This window comes from Panthera tigris, chromosome A3 (genome assembly GCF_018350195.1).
Source record: "Panthera tigris isolate Pti1 chromosome A3, P.tigris_Pti1_mat1.1, whole genome shotgun sequence".
Classification (NCBI taxonomy): domain Eukaryota; kingdom Metazoa; phylum Chordata; class Mammalia; order Carnivora; family Felidae; genus Panthera; species Panthera tigris.
The window spans coordinates 23821314-23836783 of NC_056662.1; the positions used below are offsets into that span (position 1 = coordinate 23821314).

The following is a 15470-nucleotide window of genomic DNA, read 5'->3' on the forward strand; positions in this document are numbered from 1 at the left end:
GAACTCACTTGCTCTGTGACCCAGGAAGTCCTCTGGCTTCTCTGGGCAGAAGCCCCTGATGTTGATGCAAGTCTTCTATACTCCAGTCATACCAGTTCCAAAACATTCCCTGCCCTTGCATACTCGCAAGCTGTTCCTGCTGCCTACAAAACCCATTCTCTTTATGCACGTTAGCAAACCCATCCTTCAAAGTCTAGCTGAAATGTTACTTCCATTGGTAAACCTTCCTTAGCTCTTTGCAGAACTAGTGGGCACCATCCTTACTCCTGCACTGTTTCACTTCTCTGCCACTCTAAATGCAGCTACCACAGTGCACCCTACCTGTTGGTTGATATGTTTTCCCCACTAGACTGAGTTCCTGAGGAGCAGAGACTGTCATGTTTATTCCTGTATTTGCTACAGTACTTAGAACAGTGCCTGGCACAACAGATCATCACTGGATGAATGAATGAACCAACAAACGAACAAACAGTGGGTCCGGGAGGCATTGCCTGGGTACCAAGGAAGGGATTTCATCCTGGGAAGGCTTAATGAGTAATACACATGAAAACACCAAGCACAATTCTTGGTGTCTGTTAGAGGCTGAGAAAAACATTTGCTGAAATTCAGTCTATTGTGGTTTGACTTCTTTGCTTGATGAGGCAATAGGGCTCCATTGTCCTATCTGAAAAAAAAGAAAGATAAAATCCACAAAAGGAAAAAAGCCCCATTCTGTTTTAAATACAATGACCTACCTTCCATCTTTTGACACCTAGAACCATTAGCTAATCACCAGCTGTGTCAGAAGTCTGACCTTTATAGCTCAGTTAACCAACTCTAAGATGTCTATCACCCTTTAAGTGCTGAAAGAGGTGTAAACCCAGAGGAAAGTGAGAAAAATCTCAGAGTGCGAGCAGGGACCAAAATAGCTGGGCTGAACCAAAGATGTAGAGATGGCAGACAATACGTGTGATTGGTTTGCTGGCCAGAAGGCGGGATTTGGGTTCCTGAGAAGCCAAAGTTGAGATATTCAGTAGTGGCAGGCAAAGGAGAGAGCAGAAAATAACAAGGAGAAAAAATGTGGCCCGAAGAGGGAAGAGAGCGGCAGACAGCAGAGGCGGTGGTGACATTAGAAGAGGCATTGGAGGCAGCAAGCAGCAGATCAGCTGGCAGTGCTGCTGTTCACTCTTGGAAAACAGATAGCAGTGGGGGAGGAGAGAGAGATGGATCTGTTAAGCAGCATGGCCTTCTGGGGGGATTCAGGAGCATCGCACCTGTTCGGGTGTGAGGCCAACCCCGACCAGTCTCCAGGTCTGGAGAAGGAATGGGAGAATGATTAGAATCAGATGTCGGATCAGGACTGCAGTGGGCTAGAAGGTATTATGAGAAAGGCCAGAGGGGAAGTCCACAAAGAAGGACCAGGAAAGAGGTGTCAGCTTTGGAAGCATGGGCTAGAATGAGGAAGAAAGAATAAAAGACTCTGATCAAAGAGTTTGGGCGGCTGAGGTCATAATTTAGGGTGATGATGTAACAGGAACAAGGCATGACCTCCACACTTACAGAAGGTCCAAGTCCAGTTCTGGACATTGTATTTGCAGAGGGACAGTGACAAACAGGAACACGACTAAGGGAGAGGGCTGGGAGAATGAAGGAAGCACTCATATGAACCATGTCCTGTTTGGGAAGATGAGGATATTTAGGTTGGAGAATGGGGAGCTGCAGGGGACATGCCAGTCTTCCTAAAGCCAACAGCTATGGAAAGAGAATTATTCTGGCTAACACAGAGGGCAAAACTAAGACCAGCACAGGAGATTATAGGATGTAGAACTTGACTCATTATAGGAAAGAACTTTTAAACAGAGATGTTCTGATTATAGCAACAACAGTAATGCTGTTATAAGAACACCAACTATGTACCTGGCATTGCGCTAGGCATTCTAGAATGCAGTGACCCCATGAGAGAGGAAGCCCCCCTCTCCCCACCCCTACCTCCAATTTGCAGAGGAGGAAACAGGTTCAGAGAAGTTAAGTAATCGTTCAGAATCACAGAGCTAATAAGTGGCAGGATTCAGACGCAGATATGTTTGAAACCGAGCATTCCGTATTGTCAGACAACCAGAGAGGCATTTCTTTCTCCTCCCAGGATGGCCTACACCACACTCCTAAAAAGTGATGCCCTATCTCAAATCGTAGTGAACTCCATACCCTTCTGCCGTGACCCCTATGCCGTGGGGTACACCACCGTGTACCCAGTTATCCAACAGAAGCCTCATATGACCCATGACTCCACCCTCTCCTTCACAGCCCACGTCCATCTTCTACCAAAGAACTACTGGTTCTACTTCCTAAACATCAGAAGTATTTCTGTTTGTTTGTTCATTCGTTCATTCATTCATTCATTCATTCACTCAGTATTTGAGGACCTATTTTACTATGTACCAGGCACTGTGTACTAGGCTCTGGGATGTGACAGCAAACAAAAACACTCTTGTTCCTTTCTAGTTACAGTCTAGTGGAAGAACCATCTGGCAATAGTGCTATGAAAAATAAAGCAGGTGGAGGAGCTAAGAGGGATGGGACAACTGTTTTATAAAGGATGAAGGGAAGGTGGCCCTGTAGAAGTGACATTTGAGCGGGAGACCTGAAGGAGGTGAGGGAGTTCCAGGAAGAGGGCATGGAAAGTGCCATTCCCCGCAAGGCTTCAAGGACTTTCCATCAAGAGCTTTCAAGGGCAGGGAAACCAGAGATCTTTGTCAAAGGGGACAAAGTTTCAGAGACGCAAGATTAATAAATCCTAGAGATCTGTACAGCATAGTGCCTATAGTTAACAATACTGTACTGTATACTTTAAACATTTGCTAAGAGGGCAGATCTTAAGTGTTCTTAGCACAAAATAATAATCATAAATAATGAGGGCAGGAGGAAATCTCTGGAGGGGATGGGTTTGTTTATGGCATAGGTTGTGGTGATGGTTTCACAGGTATGTATTTATCTCCAAGCTCATAAGCTGCGTATATTAAATACGTACGGCTTTGGGGTGTCGATTATACCTCAGTAAAGCAGTTTTAAAAAACAAAGAGCTTTCATGACTTGGCCCCTGACTACCTCTGCAACCTCTTTTACCTTTCCCCACCTAGCACTCTGTGTTCCAGTGTGTTCCGATCCTTCTCTGGAAATGTTGTTTCTTCTATCTGGATCATGCTCCTCTCTCTGGGGAGGCCTTCCATGACCTCTGAACTTATCACATTTCTTATCACACAGTGTTGTAACCACATGTTGTGACTTGTCTCCTTTTCTTGATTATGTAGTGCCTGAGGGCAGGGCCCATAGTCGGTCTTCTCCACTGCTGTTCCCTGACACCTAGCACAAGGCCTGGTTTGGAGACATCTTTATTGAATGAAAATGAGTGGAAGTGTTCAGGGAGAGGGAAAGTCATCTGGTCAGAACTTGCTGTAGAACAGGATTTCTCAGACTCAGCACTGTTGATAATTTGGGCCAGACAATTCTTTTTTGTTGGGGGGGGGGGTGGGTGGCGTCCTGTGCTCTGTAGGATGATTAGCAGAATCCCCAGTTCCTTCAACTAGACTACTAGTAGCACCACCTCCTTGGCTGTGACAAACAAAAGACGTCTCCAGATATTTCTGAAAGTCTCCCTGAGGGGGGCAAAATTGCCCCAGATTGAGAACCACTATTATAAAGATTCCCATAGGGGCACCTGGGTGGCTCAGTCAGTTAAGTGGCCAACTTCAGCTCAGGTCATGATCTCACTGCTTTGTGAGTTCGAGCCCTGCATCGGGCTCTGTGCTGACAGCTCAGAGCCTGGAGCCTGCTTCGGATTCTGTGTCTCCCTCTCTATGCCCCTCCCCCACTCATTCTTTCTCTCTGTCTCTCAAAAACAAATAAAAACATTTTTAAAAAGTGCATATTCCCAAACCTGAACCTAGACCCTACTAAATCAGACTATGTGTGGCTGGAAACTGGGAATCTGAATTTTTGAAAAATGAGCACTTAGGGTGGTTCGGTTGCCTGCTAAAGTTTAGAACCACTGCAGTAAGGACCCATCACTGTCAGGAGTGATGAGCCTGTGCCATGAAAGAATGGGTATGCTGTGTGCACTATCACCTCTAGTGTAATAAGGCAGGAAGTATGTCACCCATTTAGAAAAGCCTTCTATTAAAATTAGCTCAATAGCCAGCTGCTGCTCTCTGTGCCTCAGTGCTGCCATCATCTCTGGGTCCTTCACCTGCCCATCTCGTTGGCTAACCTTAACTTCAGGGTTCATCAGCACCTCAGCATTGAGATTCCATTGTGTTGTTGTAGATTGGCATCAAGAGTGGTCTAAGATCAGGGTGCCTGGGTGGCTCAGTCAGTTAAGCGTCTGACTTTGGCTCAGGTCATGATCAATCTCATGGTTTGTGGATTTGGGCCCTGCATTGGGCTCTCTTCTCTCAGCACAGAACCGGCTTAGGATCCTCTGTCTCCCTCTCTCTCTGCCCCTCCCGCACATATCCTCTCTTTCTCTGTCCTTGGGCAAATGACCTAACTTCCTTAAGGTTGATTTTCTTCATTTGTTAAACAGAGGATAATGAAAGAAGGGTTGTGTGTGAGGAGGATTCAGTGAGATGATACACTGGCAGGTAAAATAATGGCCCTGCAAAGATGGCTACATCCTAATCCCTGGACCTCATGACTATGTGACCTCACATGGCATGGCAAAGAAGTCTTTACAGATGTAATGAAGTTAAGGATCTTCAGGTGGGGAGATTATCCTAGGTTATTTAAGTGGGCTCAATGTAATCACAGGGTTCCTTGTAAGAGGGAGGCAGGAGGGTCAGAGTCAGAGAAGGAGAGGTGACAACAGAAGCAGGTGTCAGAGTGGTGCCATGCTGGAAGTGGCTGCAAGCCAAGGAACGTGAGCAGTCTCTAGAGGCTGGAAAAGGCCAGGTAGGAATTCTCCCTAGAGCCTCCAGAAGGAAGCCAGCCCTACAGAAACCTTGCTTTTAGTCCTGGTAAGTCCTGGTTCAGACTTGTGACCTCCAGAACTCTAAGATGAGAAGTCTTTGTTGTCAACCACTAAGTTTGGTGGTAATTTGTTCCCGCCGCAACAGGAAACTAATACGTGCCTGCGAAGCATTTAGCAGATTCTGGCAGATAGTAAGCATCCTCACAATGGTGTTGTCTGTGTTCTTGCTCCCACACTCTCTTGCAAGAGATTGGCTACCATCTTTGGTCACTGCTGACAGCCCAAATCATGGGGTGGTGATGCCTCAGAGATGAGCCCTACCATCGCGTCAGTTCCCCCCAGCTCCTGTCTCACCAGAGCCCTGCTTCCTCCTTCACCCACACTGCTGAGCTCCCAGCCCTGCTGCGGAGCCCACCTCAGTTGTGACTAATTTTTTAAATTTTCAAAATTGAAGGTTTAACCATTCAGGTATCTAGAAAATGCACTGGTCAACATACTCTGAAACCATCTGATTTAATATGCTTGTTTTGCAGAAGAGAAAAATAAAATCTGAAGGGAGAAATGACTTCAAAATCACAGAGCAAGTTGATAGAGGAAATGGAGCCTAGAGTCCCTGCCTCCTAGGGAGGGTTCTCTCTGTCATGCTACACCCTCCACGCTAACTCTGGTTTGCCTCCAAGCACTGTCTTTTTTTTTTTTTTTTTTTTTTTCACTTACAGCCAGTCTAAAAAGGGCCATCAGGATCGCCCACAATGCCCAGCTTAGCTTCTTGACAAACACCTTAATGGCGTGCGTTGCCTCTTGGCTGCCACCAGCTCTTGAGTGGGTGGTAAGTGCAGTAGCGGGAACTCCCTGGCGCTCCGCTCCGTGTCCTTGGCCCATTCCCAGGAGGCCACCACAAGCCAGACAATCACCATACCCAGGGAGATGACACATTTGGGGTTTTGGGTCAGCACTGGGATATCCAAGTTTTCCAGTTCTGGAGAGGCCTCCTCCCGAGGCCAGGACAGGGACCACACTCTTATTCACTCTCTGAGAAGGGAGGAGGCTTCATCATCCTCACCTTTTCCAGAGCCTTCCTGCCAGCCTGCCACAGTTTTCTGTCCCCTGGGGTTTGACGTACTGATGAGTTAAGAAAATGGAAGAGGGAAGATAAAGAGCGTGGTCAGGCCTCAGTTTTTCAGCTGTAACAGGTAGATGACTGAAGTAGATTGCCGCTAAGTCATTATATAAAGTATGAAATACATAATAATTTTAGCTTGACTGGATTGAGTGGGGAGCCTGTCTTCTGGCTCCTTGCTGCCAGTTTTAAATCCAAGCTCCTTAGCATGGCACCCAGTATGCTTCACAATCTGACCCAATGCACCTTTCTACCCTTTTCTTCTGTCAGGCATGTCCTACCCTTTTACTGCCCACCCCAAGGATACCTACTGTAGCTACTGACCTACTTGTGTGGACTGCATACATCCTGCAGTTTCCTCTCTCTGTGCCTTCCCTCTGCCCTCTGTAGAATGCCTTTCCCACATGGCCTGTCCATGATGAGCTATTAAATATCCACCAAACTGCAACTTGAATGCCACTTCACCGGGGAGGGCTATCCAAGGGTGAGTGGACTTCTTCTGGCTCTCCCAATGGCATTCTATGTACCACTCACTCACAGCATCTTTCACATTACATTATAAATACTGTTTTATGTTCCTGTCACCCCCCCCATTCACCCCAGAACTCTGCAGCTTACACCCTGGTGGGGGAGTCAGACAAGGAAGACTAGATGTTTCACTGACTGGAATGAAGGAAAGGGAGAAGGCGCTGTGTTTGACAGGAGATACAGACTGTGATGTCAGGGATGGCTCTTCCCTGAGTATCTGGCATCTCTGTGGAGATCTGTGTTTGGGTAGAAGAAGACTGGGTGCAGGTGGAAGAATGAGCATCCCCAGAGAAAGAATATTTTACTGAATTCCTGAGATGGGAAGGAGCCTGCACATTAGAGAAAGAGAAAGAAGGCCAGGGTGGCCAGAGTTTAGTAAGAAGATGGTCTAGATAGAAGGAAGCTAGAGAGGTGGGAAGGACTCAGTCATGCAGGTCCTCAGAGGCCTTATGAAGCAGCCCTGGTGGGTGCTGGATACAAGGGGGTTCATAATACTGTTCATTCTACTTTCATATGTATTTGAGATTTTCCATAATAAGAATCAAAAGGAAAAAGGGATAGTAGAGTACTAATAGTACTTTAAAACCCTTCACCCTAAAAGCCATTTGAAGCAAGGTGAGTGTGGGAGGAACATGATCAGATTTTTTGTTTAAAAATTTTTTTATTATTGAATATTTCCAGCACTCAGAGAGGGATAAAATTATAAAAACAAACCATGGATAATCGCCACCCAGCTTTGTTAAATCTTAGCTTTGGCCATATTTGCTTCGGATAGAACTGACCCCTGTGTAGATTTATTTTTAAAAGGTCATTCTGGCTGCCATTTGAAGAAGGATTAGAGGCAGGCAAGAGAGGCTGAGCAGGTGGGAAATTTCTGAAGTCCAGACGAGGTATAACAGAAGTTCAGACATGAAGGAGGCAGTGGAGGTGGGGAGCAGTGGACACACAGAGGATCTACTTGGGAGGAGGAATCACTGGGGCTTGGGGATTGATTCTGTTGAGGCAGGTGAGGCAAGAAAGAGTTGACAGATGACCCCCATCTTTGTGGCCCAGCACTTTTGGGGCACAGAGAACAGTGTGCCCATGAGTGTGTGTGGTATAGAATTGAGTTTTAAAATTATTATGGCTAACAAAAGTTGTTAATCGACCTTGTTTTTCTCTACCTACTTGGTTACATCAACATGTATGATCTTTGAGAGAAAATGTTGCCTTTTATATATATGGCTTTGCCATTCTCCTATATGTCATTAAAGCCTAGTTCAAAGTTGCCTTTCAAAACAAATGCATGAGATAATGATGAAGGAAAACTAGCAAAGGATGTGAATGGAATCAATCTCAAGGTCCAGAGAAACCAAAGCTTTTGTTCCAAAATCCCTTAGCCAGGGAGGGCTGGAGCTGGGATTCGCAACTTTTATCCACACACGATTCCCTAAAACGGGTACACAGATCTGAGTTATGTTAGGAAAAAGCTAAAGGCATCTGGGCTAGAGCCAGCTCCCAGCTGGCTCAGGAACAGGCCCCAGTCCCTCCACCTCTCAACCCGGCTCTGAGCAGGTCACTTCTCTGCTCACAGACCTTTAATGACTCCCCTCAGCCTTTGGACAAAAGCCAGTTTCACAATCTGCTTTCAGCCTCCCTCTGTCCAGCCTCTTCTCATACACTCTTACTGGAAATAGTGAGTAACTCGATGCCTCAGGCACATCTAGTTATCTGCTGTTTCCCAAACATGCCAAGTGCTTTTGTGGAGCCTTAGTTCCTGGTTTTCCTTCTGTCTGGACTGCCCCCTCACTGTTGTCTGTCCTTCTCCTCCCTCAAAGGTTCATCTTTAATACCAACCTCTTTCTAAAACATTCTCTCTGCGAGCCTCATCTCCTTCCCATTTTGTGGTCCCCAGCCCTTATTTATTCCTCTGGCATGTATTCATTTATTCTTCAAAAAAATGTACTGACTTTTGTGTACCAAGCATTATTGAGAAGCTGGGGGGGGGGGCACAGACAATAATATCAATTTAAAAATACTTAGAATGTGCCAAGAATTATTCTAGACACTGGCTGCAATCTATTAAGATCAGGTTCCTCTCATTTTGAGTCAAACTATACCATATTATAAGGCTAGGCATGTCCTAAGATCAATCAACTTACTTTCCTTTGCTACAAAACCTCTTTCAAGGATTGGAGTGGGACAAGCCTGAAAGTGGAAAAGATTGGCTTAAAGGCTATTGTGGTAATCTAGAACAAGAACTCAGACCAAGGACAGAAAATCAGGCTTCTAGTCCTAGCCTTACTGTTTATTAGCTACATGTGGGTCCCTCGACAAGATGTGTACAGGTCACACCATTTCTCTTAGTTTCCCTCTGCTCATCTATAAAATGAGGACAAGATTTTCCCTAACTCATCCATGGTGTTGTTGCCAGGATCAAGTGGGACCACACACATGACAGCATCTGGAAAGTGCAAAGCACCTTTCAGATAAGAGACTGTTAAAGTAATAGGAAAAGCCACAGTAATAATAAGAAAATGAATAAAAAATTCGGCAGACTAGATTCAGATTAGGTAAAAGGAAGAACTTCCTAACAGTGAGAATTCTTTTTTTACAGATAAAAATGAAGATAAACTGGGAGGCTGTGATCATATTGGAAGAAATTTTTGGTTTGGGAATGTGTTAGTACTTCTTAATAGGCCTTCCCCACCACTAGCCTCATCCAGGGCTCTGACATTCATTGACTATATGTGTAAACCAAAGAATGCTTTCCATCCACCCAGAGTGGATCCCTCAAAACTGGTCTAGAGGGCAGAAGTCCATTATGCCTTAGATCCAGGCATCACACTTTGTTACTTGTGTGGACCATGCTGATCAGCTTGTCTCTTTCTGTCTGCACTGACCTTCCTCAGAATCAAACTGGAAAGTAGGAGGGCCAAAACATTATTTGTAGGGTATTCTACTCAGCTAATAATAAGAGAAAGAGATGCTTTAAATAAACCAAACACAGGAAGGCAATTAGAGAATCAGAGGGATCCCCTGATGTGCAAAATACAAAAGAAAAACTCAAGAATGCAAAGGAGGAAACAGACTGAATGAGGTGGTTTTTTTTTTTTTCATTTTGTCTTTTGGTAATGAAAGATCAGAGATATGAAATCAAAAGTCAAAGGTAGTGAAAATGCTTTCAACTAAGAAGTCAGGAGACCAGGTCAAATTCTGAGTTCTGAATCATCTACTATCAGAGTCTGTGTCCTTGGGCAACTCAGAGCAATTCAATAAGTGTCCATGAAGTACTAGTGTGTGCTTATTTGGTGATGTCTAAGGTCACAGCCACCTTTCCATGCCTCTCTATTGTATGTCACTACCATTAGATGACAGCCTACTGAGCAGGTTATGAAAGAACCCAAGGGTGAAATTGTGGGACCACCTGCCAAAAGGAATAACCTCTACTTCCAATGAAGGAAGGACAGGTGGGCAATGAGTCCTGTCCCTAAGAAGCATTTTAGAAGGGACCTTGAGACCTACCTGTCCATAAGCATCTATTTCAGATCCATGTAACTCTTTTGGCACAAGGGATAGAGTAGAATCACTGAATGAGTAATTGAGTAATTAATGATGACCATTGGGCGGTGTATTAAATCTAAAAACATAAAGCATTTTTAGGCCCTGCCTAAGAACTGCAACTTTTCCTCCCAAGTAATGTTTAAATATTTTTAAAAATTTTAAATGGGTGTTGCCCTGAAAAGAGAGAACTAAATAACTAGAGAAGTCAGAGAGTTTCCTGAAGAAGCAGGGCTTGCTGAAACTTTATTTATTTATTTATTATTTATTTATTTATTTATTTATTTATTTATTTATTTATTTATTTATTTTTGAGAGAGTGCGTGCAAGTAGGGGAGGGGCAGAGAGGTGGAGACAGAATCTGAAGCGGACTCCAGGCTCTTAGCTGTCAGCACAGAGCCTGATGCAGGGCTTGAACTCATGAACCATGAGATCATGACCTGAGCCAAAGTTGGGTACTTAACCAACTGAGCCACTCAGGCGTTTTGTTTTGTTTTGTTTTGTTTTGTTTTGTTTTGTTTTTTTCGGGGGGGGGGGTGAAACTTTAAGGAGAGGTCACAGATGAGTGGAGATACAGATGCAAACAGCTTGTGCAGATGTGCAGAGAAACATAGGTAGTCTGTCTTAGGATAAAAGAGAGACAATCTTGTCTGGAGTAAGAACGTATACTGATGAGCAGTGGGAAAGGCAGCTTTCTAGTGAGGAGGTAGTGTGGGGTCAGACTCCAGAGGCTTTAAAAAACAGAAAGAGGAGTTAAACATTATATGCTGGGTGAAAAGCAACTGTATTTCTGTAAGGTTTCAATCATGTGATCTACTAGTGTTCAACGAAGGAATAATTAGGTACAAATTGTTGAGAGAAGCAGTGGATGTAATTCCTCTATCTTTTAGAAACTTCTGGACAATATATTAGACATTGAAAATGGAATCATCATGGAATTAAGGGTAGTGGGTGTTTGTTTGTTTTTAATCAGGGCCTGAGAAGTCACTTAAAGATAGGAAACAATAGATAGAAATAAAGGGTCACTTCTTGGAATGAAAGGAAATTAAGAGTTCAGGGGGCCCCAGGAGACCATGCTGGGACTTGTCTGTTTTAAATTTTTTATAAGTGATCCAGAAGTAGAGCAAAGTGAAAATTTTAAGACTGCAGATCATCTTAAACCCTTTCAGGCAGGGAAATGCTCTGCCAAAGGAGAGAGAGCTGAAGGAAGGTACCGAGTGGGATGCAAAATGGCAGATAAACGTCAATGTGAGGAAATGTAAGGTAATGCACTCTGATAAAAATAATCCACGTACAGGGTGTTGGGTTCCAGGCTATCACTTCTGACCCAGGAAAGGGATCAGGGAACTACTGCAGATTGTTTCCTAAAGGCATTGTCCTAACGTGTCCAGGTCAGGAAGGCTGGCAAACGGATAGGCAGAAGCAGGAATGGACCTGAAAACCAAAGAAGAAATCATCCTTCCTTTGTGCAAGACTAAAGAGTCCCACATTTGGGACAGTGGTCAGGTTCACATCTATTGAAAACTAGGGCCCAAGGATATCTAAAAAAAGGCAACTACAATGACCCAGAGGATGAATGTGGCTGTTCTATGGATGGCTGGTCATAAGGGGGAAGCTTAAGCATGAAAAGACAAAGGCTAAGAGAGGTGGAATAATAAAAGCCTATAAAGCTGATAAGGATAAGGTGTGAGTACACATAACCTTTCCTCCAAATCCTGACATATTTAAGAAAATAGTCTCCTCTTAATGCTTGAAATATCACAGGAATAAAAGAGTTTCAGAGTTGAGATCATCTAGCCCTATCTCTTTATATTAGAGATGGTAAAATTCAAGCCTAGAGAGGGCAAGGAAATGGCCCAAGGTAAGAAGCTACCAGGGGCCAAGGTTAGATTAAAGCACAGGCCTCCTAAATCCCAAGCCAGGGTCTTCCCACCTCACCCTTTGCATTCAGGAAGACTAAGGGAATCATACTTTTTTAGAGGGCATAAACAAATTTATGAAATGCATTACTTTGAGATGTAATAAAGCTGAAAACACAAACAGGCTAGGGAAAGTTTCCACTAAAAGTCAACCAGCAATGACAAGATCTTTGAAACACAACTACCAACTGTGGCAAAAGAGACTTTTTACACACCCTAATTTTTTGGAATCATGTACCCCTTTGACAGTATGAAGAAATCTAGGGATTCTCTCCCAGAACAATACATTTGCATGCACAAACACAATATTGCACAAAATTTCAGGCCCCCTGAGTCCTATGCCTAATTAAGAATCCCTGTTCCAGCACATTCTTCTGAACAGACTTCTTGCTTCAACAAACACACTCCATATCTCAGGCTAAATGAGGCAATCACTCTAATTTTCCTCAGCAAAGAACTACTGTCTTAAATTATTACTTATCACTTATTAGAACTGCAGACCTCCAGGTTGGAAGATACCAGAGAATTTACCTAATCCAACTGCTCCCCACCTCCTCTGTGATATAGAATAGTGTCATGGTTAAATATGTAGGGACTAGAGTCAGCCTGCCTAGGTTAGAATTCCAATACCATCACTAGATAGCTGTGTGACCTTGGGCAAGTTACTGAAGCTCCCTGAGTTAGTATCCTCATCTGTAAAACGGCGGGGTGTGTGTGTGTGTGTGTGTGTGTGTGTGTGTAATAATTACAACTATCTTATAGAGTAGTTATGAGGATATAAATCATAGCTCCAGGCCTGGCCCCTAGTGAGTGCTCAGTAAATGCTAGTTGGCATTATTATTATTATGCATGTATCCATCCAATCTCCTCATGGAGCTTTTGCTTGCACATGTCAGTGATGAGCGGCTCGCCGCCTCCTAAGCTGGTTGAGCAGCTCTGATTGTTACAAACTTCTTCTAATATTGAGCTGAAATTTGTCTTCTTGCAGCCCCTACCCCCACCCCTGTTGACCCTAATTCTGCCCTGTGGGGCCACGCAGAGCAAGTCTATCCTTCCTCCACGTGACAGCCCTTCAGATACGAAGACAGTGATCTAGTCTTTCCCCCGCCCTCCCGTCCCCCACCCCCCCATCCTCTCTTCTCCAGCTTGAACATCCTTGGTTTCTTCTCCCAGCCCACAACATACTGGCTGCGCTTACTATTTACTCCGAGGCGTTGTACGGTTTCCCTCACACATAGTCATGCAGGCCACACACCCCACCGCCACCACAACAATCCCGACCCTCCCGCTCCGCCCCCGCCCGCTGCCCCTGTCCGCGGTGCTGAAGCGCCTCCCGGCCCCGCGGCCCTTCCCGGCCCCTGCCCTGAGTCCCCCCTACCCCACTCCCGGCCCAGCCCCGGGCGCGGACCCCCGCGCGCCACCTCCGCGCCCCCAGCGACAAGAGTCGCCCGACCCTGGCCCGGCCCCGGCGCCGCCCCCCGCCCTGCCCGGAGGCCCCGAGCCCGCGCCCCGGCCCGGCGCGCCAGCCCCACCTGCCCGGCGAAGGGCGCCTCCGCCTCGGCCGCCCGCGCCGCCGCCGCCGCCGCCGCCCGCGCGGCGCCGGGGAGGCAGCAGAGCGCGGGCAGCAGCAGCAGCAGCCGCCCGGGGACCCGCCAGCGGCTCCAGCGCGGGGCCCGGCCCGGCGGCGGCGGCGGCCCCGGCACGGCGCGGCCGCCCCGGCTCCTCGGCATCCCCGCGGCGGGGCCCGGCCGCCCGGCTGCGATGGCGGCGGCGGCGGCGGCGGCGGCTCCGGCCGGGTCCTCCCGCTGCAGCCGCTGCGGAGCCGCCGAGTCACGGCGCCGCGGACACGCGCCCGGCCCGCCTGTCTTCGCCGCCGCCGCCGCCGCCGCCTCGGTCGCCAGCGCGCCCCCGCCTCCGCGCGCCCCGCCCCGGCGGGGGGCGGCTAGGGGCACCAGGGCAGCACCCGGGCTGGACCGCGGGGGCGGCGGCTCCGGGCCACCCCTGGGGCACTGGCCGGGGAGCGGCGCCAGGGAGGGGTCTCAGCGGCCAGAAGAACAGCTCTGGAGGGAGGGTCCAAAGGGATGGAACTGAAGGCGGGGGTCTAGGGGCAGCTCTGAGGGAGCGGGGAGAGGCTAAATAAATAGTCCCAGAGATAGAACCACGCGATAGCGATGGTTCTGGGGAAGATAAACTGGGTTGGGGGTCCGAAGCCAAAAGACTAACCCTGAGGGACAGAGTTTGAGGGGGTGGCACTGGAGAAGGGGAGTCTGGGAGACAGCCATGGGGGAGGGGACTGAGGAGATGGCCTGGGGTGACGGCGGGGGTGGCCCTGGAGGAGAAGGTCTGAGAGGGTGGCCCGGGAGAAGGGAGGGGTGGGAGGGTGAGAAACCGAGGAATAGATTTGAGGAGTGTTTTGGGGAGCAGCCCTGGGAGACATTAGATGAAATTAAGGTGAAGTTCATTTCCTCACTGCCAACGTTTCCCCCCACCCCACCCGCCCTAGCCCCAAGTTGGAGAGAGATCAACCAGTTGAGAAGATCATCTTTCATCCAAAATAACCTATATGTATTGAACACCATATATATATATATATATATATATATATATATACACATATATATATATACACACACACATATGTATATGTATATACACACACACATATATGTGTGTGTATATATATGTATATATATGTATATGTATATATATGTACGTATGTACACATGTACGTATGTATATATGTATGTGTATACATATATGTGATATGTATATGTATATATATGTACGTATGTACACATGTACATATGTATATATGTATATATGTATATATGTATATATATGTATATGTATATATGTGTGTGTGTGTATATATATACATACACATATATATGTGTGTATATGTGTGTGTATATATATATACACATATATATGTGTGTGTGTATATATATATACACATATATATGTGTGTGTATATATATATATGGCTTTGGACTACTTGGGACTTAGAGAGAGAGAGGAGAGGTTGACTCCCTGAAGTGTAGAGGTTTACAGTCTGGTGAGAAAACCTAAGTGCAAAGAAAAGGCAGCAAACACCAAGTGTTAAAAAGGATACAGGCAGGTGCTCCAAGGGTCAGGAGAGACTTGATGGGGGACAGGAGAAGTCAGGAAAGGTGTTATGGAAGGGTGGGACTCCAAGCCTTGAAGGAAAGGCTGGATTTAAATAAAGGGAGGGGAATGGAGAGGAGGGCATGTCAGGTAGGAAGATCAAAGTGTTTAGGATGTGGTTGGGGTGGTAGAGGTAGATGCTTTCTCTGGAGCACAGGGTTCCTATAGGAAAGTGCCGGGGAGGTGAGGGAAGTAGAAGACTGACTCCCAGGACAATGAATTTGGGAAGTGAAATGGGGGGGGGGGGGCGGTGATT

At 46.4% G+C, this 15470-nt stretch overlaps 2 protein-coding genes across 3 annotated transcripts in view; one reads left to right on the top strand and one right to left on the bottom strand.

Annotated features, from left to right (window-relative positions):
- Positions 1 to 1723, bottom strand: part of MMP24 (matrix metallopeptidase 24) — a 33002-nt gene extending 31279 nt beyond the window's left edge. The window contains exon 1 of one of the 2 annotated variants that reach the window (XM_007073616.2): positions 735 to 1723. In XM_007073616.2, the coding sequence (XP_007073678.2) occupies positions 735 to 761 (27 nt within the window). In that variant the 5' untranslated portion in view covers positions 762 to 1723. Of the gene's footprint in view, positions 1 to 321; positions 362 to 734 lie in introns of those variants that run through there. The other variant, XM_042980535.1, reaches the window with a different exon arrangement.
- LOC102969307 (ER degradation-enhancing alpha-mannosidase-like protein 2) overlaps positions 1 to 15470 on the top strand; it is a 127675-nt gene that overhangs the window by 31993 nt on the left and 80212 nt on the right. The window lies entirely within an intron of this gene.